Source organism: Chiloscyllium plagiosum, chromosome 4 (genome assembly GCF_004010195.1).
Source record: "Chiloscyllium plagiosum isolate BGI_BamShark_2017 chromosome 4, ASM401019v2, whole genome shotgun sequence".
NCBI lineage: Eukaryota > Metazoa > Chordata > Chondrichthyes > Orectolobiformes > Hemiscylliidae > Chiloscyllium > Chiloscyllium plagiosum.
In genome coordinates, this window is record NC_057713.1 from 123861970 (window position 1) to 123881110 (window position 19141).

Consider the following 19141-nt stretch of genomic DNA (forward strand, 5'->3'; position numbering starts at 1 on the left):
GCATAGGCCTACCATGGGGAACCTTATCAAATGCCTTACTAAAATCCATGTACACTACATCCACTGCTCTACCCTTATCCACATGCTTGGTCACCTCCTCGAAGAATTCAATAAGACTTGTAAGGCAAGACCTACCCTTCACAAATCCGTGCTGGCTGTCCCTAATCAAGCAGTGTCTTTCCAGATACTCATAAATCCTATTCCTCAGTACCCTTTCCATTACTTTGCCATGGCTACCCATCACTGGAAAAATCATCATGGGGCAGGACAGCATTACAAAGTCATTCAACAAGGTTTTACAGATACTTTCCTGACACTGCCACCTCCCTCCCCATCCCCACCCCCACAACTCCGGTCTGCAGGAGACTGCAGAAATCCAGCCTCATGTCCGTTTTTTGGGTATCAAACTTCAGAATTGGAAAATGATCATTCAGGGGAGCTATTGTACAGTGAATGGTTCTCTATGGAACTGAAACCTGCAACCAATCATGGCTTACTGTGGAAAAAAAAAACTATATAGGCTGTACGTTTTGGTTGTTAAAAAATCAGTTCATAGAATGTGGGCATTGCTGGCCAGGCTAGCATTTATTACCTGTCTTTAATTGCCCAGAGGGCAGTTAAGAGTACCACATTGCTGTGGGTCTGGAGTCACATTTAGGTGAGATGTAGATGGCAGTTTCCTTCATTAAACTACTCGGGTATTTTCCTGACAATCGATAATGGATTCATATTCATCATTAGACTCTTAATTCCAGATTTTGTCTGAAATCAAATTTCACCATCTACCATGTTAGGAAGCAATGCAGAGACCCCAGAACATTACCTGGGTCTCTGGATTAATAATTAACAGCAATACCACTAGGCCATTGCCTTCCTTATTGGAAATAATAGGAAGACAAAACAGTTTCAACAGCCATTTCACAAAGTTAAGTTTCATATTGAATAACTGTTCAAAAATCCTGCTACAATTAGTAACAATCTTGCAATTCCTCATTTGGTCTTCCACCAACCTCTTGCATGAGCATTTCCCGTTGATGTGCAAATTCTTGAATAGACTTTTCAGCTTGGCTCAGGTGATTTTCCTGTTCATTGCGAACATGCTTTTGGTTGCGAATTTCATTCTGCAGATCTTCCAATTTTTCATGAAGTCTGTTGATCTCAGCTTGCTGAACACCAAGCTGTTCATTAAAAATAATGTTCATTAAAAATATATGATTTACATTGCAGAACACCATTTTTGTTTAATCAGCTTAGTGCCTGGCAAAGATAACACCTACTGGCATACTTAAATCTCTAAAACAGATATTTTTAGAATGTAGGTTTGCTCGCTGAGCTGTAAGTTTGATATCAAGATGTTTCACTACCTGGCAAGGTAACATCATCAGTGGCAACCTCCAAGTGAAACAAAGCTGTTATCTCCTGCTTTCTATTTATATGTTTGCCCTGGATGGGGTTCCTGGGGTTTGTGGTGATGTCATTCCCTGTTCGCTTTCGGAGGGGTTGATAGATGGTATCTAGATCTATGTGTTTGTTTACGGTGTTGTGGTTGGAGTGCCAGGCCTCTAGGAATTCTCTGGCATGTCTTTGCTTAGCCTGTCTCAGGATAGATGTGTTGTCCCAGTCGAAATGGTGGTTTCTTTCCTCTGAGTGTAAGACTATGAGGGAGAGAGGGTCGTGTCTTTATGTGGCTAGCTGGTGTTCGTGTATCCTGGTGGCTACCTTTCTTCCTGTTTATCCTACGTAGTGTTTGTGGTAGTCCTTGCATGGAATTTTGTAGACGACGTTGGTTTTGCCCATGGGTTATACTGGGTCTTTTAAGTTTGTTAGTTTTTGTTTGAGAGTGTTGGTGGGTTTATGTGCTACTAGGATTCCGAGGGGTCTTAATAGTCTGGCTGTCATTTCTGAAACTTCTTTGATGTATGGTATGGTGGTTAAGGTTTCTGGCTGTGTTTGGCCTGCTTGTCGTGGTTTGTTCTTGAGGAATCTGCGGACTGTATTTTTTGAGTATCCGTTCTTCTTGAATACGTTGTATAGGTGGTTCTCCTCTGTTTTCTGAAGTTTGTCTGTGCTGCAGTGTTTGGTGGCTGTTTGGAATAGTGTTCTGATACAGCTTTGTTTGTGTGTGCTGGGCTGGTTGCTGGTGTAGTTAAGTATTTGGTCAATGTTTGTCGGTTTTCTGTGTAGGCAGGTTTGTAGTTCTCCGTTGTCCATTCTTTCGACTGTGACGTCCAGGAATGCAAGTTTGTTGTCGGTTTCTTCATCCTTGGTGAACTTTATGTCTGTGAGGGTGTTGTTGATGATGTTAAATGTCTCTTCTATCTTGTTTCGTTTTGTGATGACAAAGGTGTCATCTACATAGCGGACCCAGATTTTTGGTTTGATGGTTGGTAGGGCTGTTTGTTCTAGTCTTTGCTTTACCGCTTCTGCTATGAATCCTGATAGCAGAGATCCCATGGGTGTGCCGTTGGTTTGTTTGTAGATTATGTTGTTGAAGGTGAAGTGGGTGGTGAGGCACAGGTCCACTAGCTTCATGATGTTTTCATTGATAATGTGATTGATGGTGGTTGGGGTGTGCGTGATGGTCTCTTTTAAAAAAAAGTAAGTGTTTCCTTTGCCAGGTCGATGTTGATGGAGGTGAATAGTGCTGTTACGTTGAATGAGATCATTGTTTTGTCTTCCTCTATTTTGGTGTTTTTGATGATTTTTAGGAATTACTGGGTGGAGTGGATGGAGTGCTGTGACTCTTCTAAACAAGACAGAATCCCAAAAAATGAAACCAGATGGGACCAACACCCCACAATTCTACGGACTACCAAAAATCCATAAACCAGGAGCCCCCCTCAGACCCGGAACACCAACTTACAGACTGGCCAAAGAACTACACGCAAGACTGAAATACCTAGTAGAAGTGTCAATCCCCCCAAGAATTCCTAAAAATCATCAAAAACACCAAACTAGAAGATGATGAAACAATGATCTCATTCATCGTAACAGCACTGTTCACCTCCATCAACATCGACCTGGCAAAGGAAACACTTCCACACTTTTAAAAGAGACCATCACACACACCCCAACTACCATCAATCACATTATCAACGAAAACATCATGAAGCTAGTGAACCTGTGCCTCACCACCCACTTCATCTTCAACAACATAGTCTACAAACAAACCAACGGCACATCCATGGGATCTCCACTATCAGGATTCATAGCAGAAGCGGTAATGCAAAGACGAGAACAATCAGCCCTACCAACCATCAAACCAAAAATCTGGGTCCGCTACATAGATGACACCTTTGTCATCACAAAACGAAACAAGATAGAAGAGACATTTAACATCATCAACAACACTTTCACAGGCATAAAGTTCACCAAGGAGGAAGAAACCAACAACAAACTCGCATTCCTGGACATCACAGTCAAAAGAACGGACAAGGGAGAACTACAAACCTGCGTATACAGAAAACCGACAAACACTGACCAAATACTTAACTACACCAGCAACCAGCCCAGCACACACAAACAAAGCTGTATCAGAACACTACTCCAACGAGCCACCAAACACTGCAGCACAGACAAATTTCGGAAAACAGAGGAGAACCACCTATACAGCGTATTCAAGAAGAACGGATACTCAAAAAATACAGTCCGCAGATTCCTCAAGAACAAACCACAACAAGCAGACCAAACACAGCCAGAAACCCTAACCACCTTACCATACATCAAAGAAGTTTCAGAAATGACAGCCAGACTACTAAGACCCCTCGGAATCCTAGTAGCACACAAACCCACCAACACCCTCAAACAAAAACTAACAAACTTAAAAGACCCAGTACAAACCAAAGTCGTCTACAAAATTCCATGCAAGGACTGCCACAAACACTATGTAGGACAAACAGGAAGAAAGTTAGCTACCAGGATACACGACCACCAGCTAGCTAAAAGACCTGACCCTCTCTCCCTCGTAGCCCTACACACGGAGGAAAAAAAACTGGGACAACACATCTATCCTGGGACAGGCTAAGCAAAGACAAGCCAGAGAATTCCTAGAGGCCTGGCACTCCAACCACAGCACCATAATCAAACACATAGATCTAGATACCATCTATCAACCCCTCCGAAAGCGAACAGGGAATGACATCACCACAAACCCCAGGAACCCCATCCAGGACAAACATATAAATAGAAAGCAGGAGACAACAGCTTCGCTTCACTTGGAGGTCACGACTGATGGTGTTATCTAGCCAGGTAATGAAATGTCTTGATATCAAACCTACAGCTCAGCGAACAAACCTACACCCTAAACCTCAACCTGAGCTACAAACCTTCACAAACCTTGCAAAAACAGATATTTTTATAAGTGCTCAAAAGTGCAGCATACCCATTTGAATTATATGAAGCATCTAAAGAAACATGTTGCAACAGAGCTGGCCATTTCCCAAGGCATTGAACATTGTTATCTGAAGTAAAAGAACTTAAGCACGGATTGATACAAGATTAATAAGTCAACAAATATGCATAGAGATATTGATAGCATTTACTAAGTTGAAACTTTAATACATTGCAGTCCAGGTCATGCTAAATTACTGCTGGTTAGTTAACAGCAAGACTTTACAAGGTCACAAGTTGCAGTCTTTTGAATTTGAATGGGAAGATTTCCAATACCAGAACATGTCTGCTTCACCACTACCCATTAATGAGTCAATCTTTTTCAAATTCCAGGCTGGGCTTATGCCCCAAAAGTGACTCTCCTGCTCCTTGGATACTGCCTGACCCGCTGTGCCTTTCCAGCGTCACCTTTTTTGACTCTGACTCTCCAGTATCTGCAGTCATCACTTTCTCTTTTCTACTTCAAGAGATGTTTGTTAACGATCTGAGCCAATGTTTAATCACTAAACACCCATAACAATTGGGAATTCTTTTTTTTAGATTTCTAATTAAAACCTGCCAATATCAATATGTGAATACAATATACTTCTAGCTACTGAAATGTGAAAGCAAAACAACTTAATTCAAGAGTGCCCTTCCTTTTTTTTAATGTTCAAGCTTCACTGGGAATTAAATCACAATAAACCTCCAACTGATCCTGCCCAGATAACTGTAAAACAGGTACTTCGTTTGAAAGACATTCAGGATAGGTTTTCAATGAAAGGGAAAATCAATCAATTTCTACAATGGGCAGCCAATTCATGGCTCTGGTTTTACACCTACAGGGTATGTTGAACTGCTGCTCCTCAGTTTCCACATGCAATGTTCTCTGCTAGCATATCTTTTCTAATCCATTGTGCTTTTGTCTAACTCTGCATTTCTATGTGCTAGCTACTGCTTGGGGCCTCAGGGTTACAGCATTCAAGCAAAGATCCAAAGGCAGAGTTTGATGGAGGTCTTACACAAAGAGATGTGGATAAATTTAGGATGCAAATTTCTAAAACATGCAGCGTAAATCAAACCATTTTTAAAATATATCTTTTAAATCCTAACAGAGATTAATCTTTTTGGATACTTGGAACATACCCATCCCTATTTTAAAATCCTTAAACTTTAAGCTTGTGTTATCAAACATAGCCATTACTTGAAGACCAGAATTTTTATAATGAAGAGTAGTTATTTTAAAATGACATAGTTGTTTTTTTAATTTATTTTCTTTGACACTATTGTCATTGGATTGCACTCAACCTAAAAATGTTTGATTGTACAATACTTACTAGGAATTGACTTAGTCATAGAGTCATAGAGTTATACAGCACAGAAACAAACGCTTTGGTCCAACTCATCCATGCCAACCAGATATCCTTAATTAATTGAAGACTAATTTGCCATCACTTGGCCCACATCCCTCTAAACCCTTCCTATTCATGTATCCATCCAAATGTCTTTTAAATGCTGTAAATGTACCCACCTCCACCACGTCCTCTGGCAGCTCATTCCATACACGTACCACCCTCTACATGAAAATGTTGCGACTCAGGTTTCTTTAAAATCTTTCCCCTTTTACTTTAAACATATGCCCTCTAATTTTGGACACCTCTACCTGGGGAAAAGACCTTGACCATTCACCCTATCCATTCCCCTCATGATTTTATAAACCTCTACAAGGTCACCTATCAGCCTCCAACAATCCAGGAAAAATCTTGCCCTATAGCTCAAATCTTCCAATCCTGGCAACATCCTTGTAAATCTTTTCTGAACCCTTACAAGTTTAATAACATCCTTCCTATAGCAGGGAAACCAGAATTGAATGCAGTATTCTAAAAGTTGCCTAACCAATGTCCTGTACAGCTGCAACATGACATCCCAATTCCTATATTCAATGCCCTGAAGTTAAGCGTGCCAAACACATTCTTCGCCACCTTGTCTACCTGCAACTCCACTTTCAAGGAACTATGAATCAGCACCCCTAGGTCCCTGTTCAACAACACTTCCCAGGGCTCTACCATTAAGTGTATAAGTCCTTCCCTGATTTGCCTTACCAAAATGCAATACCTCACATTCCTCTAAATTAAACTCCATCTGCCACTCCGAGGCCCAATGATCCATCTGATCAAGATCCTATTATACCCTGAGATAACTTACTTCACTGTCCACTAGACCACCAATTTTGGTGTCATCTGCAAACTTACTAACCACAACTCCCATATTCAGATCCAAATCATTTATATATATGAGAAAATGCAGTGACCACAGCATTGCTCCTTGCGACATACTGCTGGGTGACAGGTTTCCAGTGTCCAAAAAACAACCCTCCACTACTATCCTCTGTCTCCTACCTTCAAGCCAATTTTGTATTCAATTGGCTGGTTCCCCTTGGATTCCGTGTGATCTAACCTTGCTAACCAATCCACCATGTGGAACATTGTCAAACGCCTTGCTGATTTCTAATGTCTACCAGTCTACCTTCATCAATCTTCTTTGTCATTTCTTGAAAAAAAACTCAATCAAGTTAGTAAAACACAACACATGAAAGCCATGTTGATTATCCCTAATCAGTCCTTAACAAAAACAGAAATTGCTGGAAAAGCTCAGTAGTTCTGGCAGCATCTTTGGAGAGACATCAGAGTTAATATTTTGGGTCAAGTACCCTTCCACAGAACGCTTCAGTCCTAATCAGTCCTTGCCTTTCCAAATGCCTGTAAATCTTGTCCCTCAGAATACCCTCCATTAACCTATCCATCACAGATAGAAAGGATATTCCCTATCTACTGGTGTGTAAAACATGCAACTTAATTTAAATTCTATATGCTTAAATACTGAGAAATGCAACAGCATGATATTATTCAACTACAGTTATATAGAACTTGTGTCTGATCCAATTTTCAGGTAAAGAATGTACATGGGTTACTAAGCCAACAGAGTGTTGAATATCACTACAACAAAATAATGTTGATTTTAGTTAAATTATATGCTGTTATATTTGAGTTATCACTTCACATGCAATGTATGTTTGTCACATTAGCTCTGATTTCAAGTAAGCTCAGAAGATAAATGTCATGAGTAATTGACTGTACAAGTTACTGGCAATCATTTCTTGCTGTAAGAAACATTCTTACATTTTACTCTGGCAAAATATGCACATGACCTGAATATTGCCATTTATCATTTTTATCCAATGTTGCTAGAAAAAAAACACATTGTCAAAGCCTCCTGCATTCATCCAGACAATTTGCAAAACTAACAATTAAAAGGGTAAACCAATATTTATATTGCATGAAAGCAGAATGCTGATTCAGTGTAAAATGGAATTGGGATTGTTAGAGATATTGCCCTGAAGAATGCACCAGTATATGACTGACAGTTAATTGCCAGATTTCTTTTAAATTTTAAACCATTCAGGATGACTCTGATTGTTCAAGGCAATGTCCTGAGAAATGCACCAGCGAGTCATCATCTCAATTATTCTGAGCAGGAAAAAGATGCAGTGGTTATACTTGAAATTGCAAGCATGATCACACAAAAGGCCAGACGTAACAACGGAGAGTGTTCACATTTAATTTTCCAGCAATGTTTAAAGGCAAAGTAAAACACATGTTAGCCTAAGAGATCAACCATGTATATAGTGCAGGACATTCAAAAGCACTTCACAACCAATGAATTATTTATGAATTGAGACTGCTATTATTATGGATGGCAGTTAATTAGTGCATGTGTGTTCCCACAAATAGCAATGAGTTAAGTGACCAGTCAAGATTTTATGGAGATATTGCCAAAAGAATAAATGTTGCTCCTTGTTGTCCTTTGAAACGCATCACTGGAAATGTCTTGTTGCATGTTTCTAGCTCTCTGCAGATAAGCTGGGAAGCAGGAAGCCTTGTAATATGGTGACGGAAGCAACAAGAGGGAAGCCTGATCAGAGGTATCCAAACAAATAAAACAATTAATTCTCCAATAAGTGTTCAGCTCCCCTTCCCACTACAGCCTTATTTACATTTAATAGCAAATTGTCAGGCCCCTAGCACATGGGGAAACCTCTAGGTAAACTAGGGAGCTCCAAGAAGGTCCCTGAGATGGATTTAACTGCTGCTCCATTGCTCTTGGAGGGGTTCGAAACCAAGAATTGCTGCTCTGATAGATTCAGTGGTGTCTCTGGAGGGGTTAACCCTCCAAGCAAAAATATTTTACCTGGCCTTAGAAGACCTTAAAGTGGTGATGCCTTCTTCTTCCTGCAGTGTCAGTAGCAACAATCTCTACTGGCCTGGCAGCTCTGAGATGCAGGCTGGCACTCGTAATTGTTTTGCAGTCCCAGAGATATCTTCCTATTTGGTTGCTGTTGATAATATTTCACATGTGAAACTGCCTAGCTGCCCTGGGTCAGGACCTAAATAAGCAGACAAGTCTAAGACACCTCTGATATGTTATATACCATTAATAGTAGATTGACTTGTCAGCTTATACAACCAGTTCAAGTTCTATGTGTCAGGCTTGAACTTGCACCATTCCATCACGAGAGGTGGAAATGCTAACACTGGGCCAAGTTCACATTGGGATTAGTTACTTCAGGTAGATTTTTTTCATTCTCTTAAAAAAGTTGAACTTCCATGTGTTAAGAAGAGTTGTGAGCGTTCACAAGGGTAAAAGTATGTGTAATATGATTTCTGAGAAATTTGTACTCATTATAATAAATGTTAATGGTCTTTTTGTGAGAGGAGTTTACATTTTGTTAAGCTTAGGTGACAGCAATGAGAACAATGCAACCACAGTACAAAAATATATAATTAAATCAATAAATTATAGGGGACAAAATTGAAACAGTGATGAAATTAATAGTTTCAAGGTTCCAATACTTAAAAAAAATGAATTTGGACAAGCAGAGACAGAGTGCCTTATGTCCATAATGAGCTTTGAATCTCTTTCATTAAAAAAAAAATCACTCTCAATACAATCTAGCACATTTTTCAAGATGCAGTTATGCAAAATGGCCAGATGTTATCTTGTTTAGAATCAAACTGTGTTACACATACTGGACTTGACAAAGAGTTATGTCTTAAAATGTCTCCTTTAACCTACAGTAAACCTGGAAATTTCAGAAGTACCCCAGCTCAGGGATGCCCCTTATGGTGAGGTTGTCATGGGTCTGAGACACAAAATGAAATCTTTTCAAATCAAGTCAGCTTCCTCACCTGTACACAGTAACTCACACGAACAGTTACTATTCTGAGATATGATTCGGAGATGCCGGTGTTGGACTGGGGTGTACAAAGTTAAAAATCACACAACACCAAGTTATAGACAAACAGGTTTAATTGGAAGCACACTAGCTTTCGGAGCGACGCTCCTTCAATCACCTGATGAAGGAGCGTCGCTCCGAAAGCTAGTGTGCTTCCAATTAAACCTGTTGGACTATAACCTGGTTTTGTGTGATTTTTATTTTGGGATAGAAAGAGTCAGAAATGCAAAGGAGACATTGTTGAATCATAGGAGTCAGAAATGCAAAGGAGACATTGTTGAATCATAGAATCCCTACAGTGCTGAAGCAGGCCATCTGCCTCATCAAGTTCACACTGACCCTCTGAACAGCATCTTACCCAGATCCTATCCCTGTAATCCTGCATTACCCATGGCTAATCCACCTAACTACACATACCTGGACACAAGGGGCAATCTATCTAACCTGCACTGTCGGAGTAAACCACAGCATCCAGAGAAAACACATGCAGGCACAAGGGGAATGTGCAACCTCCACACAGATAGTCGCCCGAGGGTGGAATCAAACTCGGGTTCCTGGCGCTGTGAAGCAGCACTAACCACTGAGTCACCATGCCGTATTTTGTGAAGAAACAAAGAATTTACTGTGTGCAGAAGCTTGAGACAATTGGTTTTCTCTTCAAAAGAAAAGAGACAAAAGTAATCGGACTTCAAAGATTAACCATTAGTTTAACTGAAAGAGCTCGTGGATCTTTTCTATTAATGGGGAACATAAAAACTGATTGCAAATGTTTCTGTAGATATGTGAAGAGAAAAAGATTGATGAAGATAAATGTAAGTCCATTACAGTCAGAATCAGGGGAATTTATAATGGGAACAAAGAAATGACAACCACCTGATGAAGGAGCAGTGCTCCGAAAGGTAGTGTTTCCAAATAAACCTATTTGACTATAAACTATTTAGATTAGATACCTTACAGTGTGGAAACAGGCCCTTCGGCCCAACCTGTCCACAACGACCCTCCGAAGAGTAACCCAACCAGACCCATTTCCCTCCGACAAATGCACCTAACACTTTGGACAATTTAGCATGGCCAATTGACCTGACCTGCACATCTTTGGACTGTGGGAGGAAACCAGAGCACCCGGAGTACACCCCAGTCCAACACTGGCATCTCCAAATCAAAGAAATGGTTGACCAACTAAACAAATACTTTGGTTCTGTGGTCACAAATGAGGACACAAATAACATACCGGAAATGTTGGAGAACACAGGGTTTGGTAAGAAGGAAGAACTGAAGGAATTCATTCTTAATAGGTAAATGGTATGGGAAATTTGATGGGATTGAAGGAGGATAAATCTCGAGGCCCTGATAATCTACATCCCACACTACTTTAGGGAGTAAAATATAAATAGTGGGTGCATTGATGGTCATCTTCCAAGATTCTATAAATTATGGAGCAACTCCAACAGATTGGAGGTAGCTAATGGAATCCCTCTATTTGTGAAGGGAGACAGAGAAAAAAACTGGAAATTATAGACCAGTTGGCTTGACATCGGTAGTGAAGAAAATGCTTGAATCCATTATAAAAGAATTAATAACTGAGCATATGGAAAATAATGGCAGAACCAGACAGAGTCAGCATGGAACAAAGAAAGAGAAATCATGCTTAACAAATTTACTGGAATTCCTCAAAGATCTAACTTGTAGACTTGACGAGGAACAGCTAGGGAATGTGACTTCCCGAAACCTTTCCACAAGTCCCAGGTAAGAGTTTAGACTATAAAAGTAAAGCCCATGGATTGGAGGCAGTGTTTGGTGGCAGACAGGAAACAAACAGTGGGAATAAACAAGTCTTTTTCTGAATGGCAGTTAGTGACCCGTGGGTACTGCAGGGGTCAGTCTTAGGAACTCCACTATTCAAAATACATATTAATTATTTGAATGGGGGAAGTAAATGAAATATCTCCAAATTTCAGATGACATAAAGCTGGGTAAGAAGTGATCTTGAGGAGGATGCGGGAATGTTTCAGTCTGATTTGGACAAGCTGAGTGAGTGAACAAATGCATGGCAGATGCAGTATAATATGGATAAATGTGAGGTTATCTACTTTGATAGCAAAAACATGAATCAATATTATTATATGAAAGACTACAACTTGCAAGAGGGCAATGTGCAACAAAATCCTGGTTTTCTTGTACACCAATCGCTGAGGTTAAGCGTGCAGATGAAGCAGGTCTTAAAGAACTCAACTGGTATATTGGCTTTCATTGCAAAAGGATTCAAGTACAGAGCCTTGGTGAAACTACACCTGGAATATTGTGTGCAGTTTTGCTCTTATTATCTGAGGAAGGATGTTCTTGCTATAGAGGTAGTGTAGCAAAGGTTTACCAGACTGATTCTTGGGATGGTAAGATGAACATATGAGGAGAGGTTGAAATGGTTAAGATTATATTTGTAGAGTTCAGATGAATGAGGGGGGATCTCATAGAAACCTATAAAAATTCCAACAGGAAGAATGTTCCCAATGACAGGGAAGTCAGGAATCAAGGGTCACAGACTAAGGATATGGGATAAACTATTCAGGACTGAGTTGAGGAGAAATTTCTTCACCTAGAGAGTGGTGAGCCTCTGGAATTCACTCCCACAGAAGCTGTTGAGGCCAAAACATTGTACGGTTTCAAGAAATAATCAGACATAACATTTGGGGCTAAAAGAAGCAAAGCATCTGAGGTAAAACAAGAACAGGCTGTTGAGTTGGATGAGCAGCCATGATCATAATGAATGGTGGAATAGGCTTGAATGGCTGAAAGGCCTACTCCAGCTCTTATTTCCTATGTTTCCAGGTGATGTTTGATCTATGTCGATTTTAGTTTATTTGTTATAATTAAAGTCTTAAAACTTGAAACCTTGTACTTTTTTATTTCAATTGGTTATTTGAGAGGCTCATCTCTTTAAAATATATCTACCTCTAAAGGATTGTTACTCAAGTGCAAAAAAAGGAAATATTAGAGAAAAAGGAAAATGATAACCACAGTGTTGCAAATTCCTACTTTTGCAATCAAAAAAGTAAATGTGAAGTAGAAATAATAGCAAGATGCTCCTCAAAAATTCTGAAGTCCCTAATGTAGTAGGATTTTAAACTATACAATTATGAGTGGGACGGTGGTTTGGTGGTGGCTCAGCACTACTACCTCACAGCACCAGGGTCCTAGGTTTAATTCCAGCCTTGGGCAACTGTGTGGAGTTTGCGCATTCTCCCCCGTGTCTGTGTGGGTTTCCTCCTGCAGGGCAGATGAATTGGCCATGCTAAATTGCCCATATTTAGAAACAAGTTGGAAAAGTAAAGTAAAGGCACAGTGGCTCAGTGGTTAAGTGCATTAGTCAGAGGGAAATAGGTCTGAGTGGGTTCCTCTTCAGAGGGTTGGTGTGGACTTGTTGGGCCGAAGGGCCTGTTTCCACACTGTAGGGAATCTAATCTATTGCAGTATGTTATTGTAAAAATACTGATAATATAAAACATTGCAGGAAACTAGAAGTTGGATTCTTTCCGTCAAGCCAATTTAATATTCTTTTTCTCTTTAGTGCTGACAACAGTGGAAATTTGGCTGACTGATTAGAGCTCTGCTTCAGGACAATGCATGTAACTTGATATACAACAGGAGGTGAAGATTATTACAACATGTTTTGGACAGGACTCGAGGGGAGAAGGTGTGGTCCCTTCCATTTAGCTTCCATAGCCAAATGAACTGTTAGAGGAAATGAAAGGATTGAAGAACAACCAATGTTTGCAAAAATGAATCAAAGCAAAAGATGATACTTCATTTCAACATTATTAATTTAGCATTAAATTTAAGGCTAATATTTTATTGAAGTCTTATGTTACTGCCTAAAAGTAAACAAGAGAATACATACTTCGTCCTGTGAACCTGTATATTTCTCCTGTGCAGTTTTCAAGTCTGTCTTCAATTTTAGAATAATCTGATCTCTGTTAATCACCTGAGTGTCAAAACAATGTAGATGTGAATATTACATACTGTAAATGGAATAATTATACCTAATCTGTTCAAACTTGGATTTATGTATCAGTCACCTATTGTCTATTGTCTAATATGATTTTCAGCACCAGAATTCAATGGAGATACAGTCACATAAAAAGAAAAATACATGCTGCTTTCTGCTGTTCTGTATTTTGAAAGGGTCAAATACAAGTATAAATCCATAAAGTGTATTATCTTTTAGCACCTACAGTTAGCAGCAATATTTAGAAACAGGTTGGAAAAGTAAAGCAAAGGCACAGTGGCTCAGTGGTTAGCACTAGTACCTCACAGCACCAGGGTCCCAGGTTTGATTCCAGCCTCGGGTGACTGTCTGTGTGAGGTTTGCACATTCTCCCCGTGGCTATGTGGGTTTCCTCGGGATGCTCCAGTTTCCTCCCACAGTCCAAAGATGTACTGGCCAGGTGAATTGACCATGCCAAATTGCCCATAGTACTAGGTGCATCAATCAGAGGGAATTGGGTCTGGGTGGGTTACTCTTCAGAGGGTCGGTGTGGACTGGTTGGGCCGAAGAGCCTGTTTCCACACTGTAGGGAATCTAACCTAACCTAACAAGGTTAAAAATTCTTGCAGTAACATTACACAATAAAGATTAGGATGATGGTCAATTGGTAGTAAGAATAATTAGCTAACTTCAACATGGCAAGATGAGTTGGGTCAGACGGACAGGAGCCAAAGATAGATGAGAAAAACTGTAACTGAACAAGGGGTTACCTTAAAAAAAAGGTTCAGATACAATTATAGTTAATGTCCTCAACAGGGAAAAATAGAGCAAAAACATTTGCAACTACCTGGATAAAAAGCAAGAGGAAAATTAAGATAAAAAGAAAAAGTGCACACATGACAAGTGTCAGGGAGAATGTGCAAATGAGAACCAGGCTAAATACAATGACTTTGGAACGGAGGTGAAACAGCACACAAGAGAAACAAGGGAATTATTTTTTAAAAATTGGCAGCCAACATAAATGGAAATCCCAAACATTTCTATTGGCAGAAAAACAATAAACGGGTGATAAAACGATTATGTCCAGTTAGAGACCAAAAAGAAGATTTACCCATCAGTTTCTTCTCTCAGTTTCTGCATGGCTGAGGTATCAAAGAAATTATTTGCAATTCTCTTTACCAAGAAAGTAGACTAGAGTCATAGACTCAGTTACATAGCATGGAAGCAGGCCCTTCGGTCCACCTCATCCATGCCGACCAGATATCCTAAACTGATTTAATCCCATTTACTAGCATTTGGCCCATATTCCTATTCATATGCATATGCAGATGCCTTTTAAATGTAGTAATTATAGCAGCCTCCACCACTTCCTCTGGCAGCTCATTCCAAACGCAGACCACCTTCCGTGTGAAAACGTTGCCCCATAGGTCTCTTTTATTCTTGCCCCTCTCTTAAACCTGTGCCCTCTAGTTTTGGACTCCCCTATCCTGAGAAAAAGACTTTGGTTATTCATCCTATCCATGCCTCTCACGATTATACAAACCTCTACAAGGTCAGTCCTCAGCCAACAAAAAAAAGACCCAACCTGTTCAGCCTCTCCCTATGGCTCACACTCTCCAAACCCAGCAACATTCTTGTAAATCTTTTATGAACCCTTGCAAGTGTAACACCATTTTTCCAAAGTAGGGAGACCAGAACTGAATACAACATTCTAAAAGTGGCCTGACTAATGACAACAACATAACATCCCAACTTCTCTACTCAATGCACTGAACAATGAAGGCAAGCGTGCCAAATGCCTTCTTCACCACCTTGTGACTCCACTTTCAAGGAGAATTTCCTCTGCACCTCTAGGTGCTTTTCTTCAGCAACACTCCCCAGGACCCTAACATTAGATGTCTAAGTCCTGCCTTGTTTTGCCTTACCAAAATGCATTACCTCACATTTTTCTGAATTGAACTCCATCTGCCACTCCTTGGCCCATTGGACCATCTGATCAAGGTCCACCTGTACTCTGAGACAACCTCTTTTACTGTCCACTGCACTGAAAATTTTGTTATCATCTGCAAACTTACTAACTGTACCACCTAATTTCACCTTCAAATAATTTATATAAATGAACAGAAAACTGTGGACCTAGCACTGCTCCTTGCAACACATCAACAGGCATCCAGACCAAAAAGCAACCCTCCATAAACACCCTTTGTCTCCTCCAGTCAAGCCAGTTGTTTATCTCCCCCTGGATTCCATGTGATCTGACCTTGCTAACCAGTTTATCATGCAGAGCCTTGTTGAACTTCTTGCTGAAGTCCAATTAGACAACATCTACTACTCTACCTTCATCAATCTTTTTTATAACTTCTGCAAAAACCTCATTCAAGTTTGTGAGACATCATTTCCTATGCACAAAGCTATGTTGACTCTCCCTAATCAGTCCTTGCCTTTCCAAATGCATGTAAATCCCGTCCCTCAGAATCCCCACCACTTACCCAGCACTGATGTCAGGCTCACAAGTCTATCGTTTCCTGGCTTTTCTTTATCACCTTCCTTAACTAATGGCACCACCATGCCTACCTCGAGGCTTTCGGCACCTCATTTGTGGCTACTAATGATACAAATATCTCAGCAAGGAACCCAGCAACCTCTTCCCTACCTTCCCATAAAATTCTGGGATACACGTGATCAGGTCCCAGGGTTTTTTCTACTTTATTGCATTTTAAGACGTCCATCACCTTCTCTTCTGTAATATGAACCCTTTTAAGGATATCACTATCTATTTCCTCATGTTCGCCAATTTTCATGTGCTTCACCACAGTAAATACATACTTATTTAGTATCTCACACATCTCCTGTGGTTTCATATGTGGACAGTCTTGTTGATCTTTAAGGAGCCCTATTCTTTCCCTAGTTACTCTTTTGCCCTTAACATATTTCCAGAATCTCTTTGGATTCTGCTTAACCCTATTTGCTAAAGCTATCTTATGTCCCCTTTTTGTCCCAGATCTCTCTCTTAAGTACACTCTTACAGCCCTTATACTCTGAGGGATTCAGTTGATTCCAACTGTCTACACCCGGCATATGCCTCCTTTTTCTTGACCAGAGCCTCAACTTCTCTAGTCATCCAGCATTACCTACACATATTAGCTTGCCTTTCACATTAACAGAAATTCTCATTATCTCACTTTTGAAGGCCTCCCACTTTCAAACCATCCCTTTGCCTGTGAATAGCCTCTCTGAATCAATTTTTGAAAGTTCCTGCTTAATACCGTCAAAATTGGCCTTACTTCAATTTAGAACTTTGCTTTCTAGATCAGATCTATCCTTTTCCATAACAATTTTAAGATTAATAGAAATATGATCACTGGCCCTTAAGTGCTCCCCCACTGACACCTCAGTCACTTCCTTGAATTATTCCCCAGAGAAGGTCAAGTTTTGTTCCTTCTCTAGTAGGTATACCTACATATTGAATAAGAAAATTTTCTTATACATACTTAACAAATTCTTCCCCATCCAAGCCCTTAACATAATGACAGTCCCAGTCTATGTTTAGAAAGTTGAAATCCCCTATCATTATGATCCTATTATTCTTATAGGTATCTGAGATCTCCTTATATATTTATTTCTCAAATTCCCACTGTTATGAAGATGTGGGTGTACTATACCTTTAAGAAAGGTAAAAGCAACAGAACTACCTGACAGAACCAAGTGTTCTGAAAAAACAATAATGCAACATTTGGTCAAACAACCTGATTAGCTGGTTGTCTGGAAACGATAAAACAGATTCAAATTAGGCCAATCAGTTTTAACTATATCCGAAAAATACCAAACTCCAATCCAATTTGAATTCAGTATATTGACAATCCTAAAAGCCAATGACATAATCCGATACTTTGGGGGATATAAGAACAGGGAAAATTGAACAGTTGAGAGGAGAACTGCTAAGGCACCAGCATGTAAAAAGACTGCCTGAAAAATAGCTCTCTTAAAAGGTACTTTCATTGATCAGTAACCTCTGAAGCAGAATCCGCAAGAAGAAGAAAGGAAGACAGGAATTCAGAGAAAACGGAAAGCTGCCTTTTGAGGTAAGAAGGTTTGTTTTGTAAATCTTAATCAGGAGGTGGGGGGTGGTTTATCAGACAAGTATTGTATACAGAAAAGTAAAAGATAGGGTAGAAGAGGGAATTGTAAATAGTTGTTAGTTAATTATTCTCTGTTATACTTTAAGAAATAAAGTTGTTCATTTGTACTTTAACTAGTTCTTGGCCAATCGAATATTCACACATTACTGCACGGGATAAATCTTTTCTGTGTTGCTGGTTTTAAATTAGCAGAGGGGTTTACCCCATTTGAAACACCACTGACTATTTGGGGCATATAGTACAATCCCAATAAGGTGATCACCCCTTTCTTATCTCTCAGTTCTACCTGCAAAACTTCACTGGAAACTCCCCCAGGAATATCTTCCCTAAGTACAGCCATAATGGTATCCTTAACCAAAATCTCCACTCCTCTTCCTGTCTTTCCTCCTTTTCTCCATTAAGTCATAGTGGCTGGAGAGAAAGGTTAGTCACTAGAAGGGCTCAACATTGAAAAGGTGGCATCAGATAATCTGTTGATACTTAGAATTGACAAGGCACCTGGACGATCCAAGGAAACAGATTACATGAGCATTAGTTATAATCTTACAGTCTTCCATCAAATCAGGGGTGATGCCGGAAATTTACAGACAAGTCAATTTAAATTTGGGACAGGGGAAGCTTTGAGAAACAATAATTCAGAAGAGAATTAGAAGCCACATGGAAAATTGTGATTAATTAGGGTGAGTCAGCATGGTGTTCCTAAGGGAAAATTACGTTTAACTAACTTGCTGTAGTTCTTTAAGGCATTAACAGAGAGTCTTGATGAGTATAATTTCTAAAATATGTTCAATACATGTCATAGAAAAGACTTGTGAAAAAAGTTATAGTTCATTGATTAAAAGGGTCAATAGCAACCTAGATAAAAACTTGACTGAATGATAGGAAACAAAGAGCAACGATTGATGGAATTGTTCAGGCTAGAGGAAAGTTTGGAGTGGAGTTTCCAGAAGTCAATCCTGGGACCTTGTCTTTTCCAAACATACTATTAATGATCTGGATTTTGGAGTGCAAGGACAGTAGCAAAGTTTGCAGATGATACAAAGAATTGTTAATTTCTAAGAGGGCAGTGTAACCATTTAAAAGGACAGTGGCACGTTGATCAAATGGGTGGATAGATGGAAGACGGGAGTTCAACATGGAGAAGTCTGAGGTGATGCTTCCACAGAGACAATATAAGGAAACTACTCCAAAGCGTGTACAGAAGCAGATGGACTTAGTTGTATGTGTACATAAGGCATTAAAATGTGGCAGAACAAATGTAGAGACAAGTTCATATAGTTTATAGTATCCTAAGCTTTATTAATAGTGGGTGGCAAGGTGACTAGCACTGCTGACCCAGGTTTGATTCTGCCCTCGGGT

At 39.8% G+C, this 19141-nt stretch overlaps 1 protein-coding gene across 6 annotated transcripts in view; it reads right to left on the reverse strand.

Annotated features, from left to right (window-relative positions):
- Positions 1–19141, reverse strand: part of LOC122549388 (polyamine-modulated factor 1-binding protein 1-like) — a 508658-nt gene that overhangs the window by 226088 nt on the left and 263429 nt on the right. For 5 of the 6 annotated variants that reach the window (XM_043689125.1, XM_043689128.1, XM_043689129.1 and 2 more), the window contains 2 exons: positions 13557–13640; positions 1011–1178 (listed from right to left, as the gene is read on the reverse strand). In XM_043689125.1, coding sequence (XP_043545060.1) covers positions 1011–1178; positions 13557–13640 — 252 coding nt within the window. The remainder of the gene's footprint in view (positions 1–1010; positions 1179–13556; positions 13641–19141) is intronic. The other variant, XM_043689124.1, reaches the window with a different exon arrangement.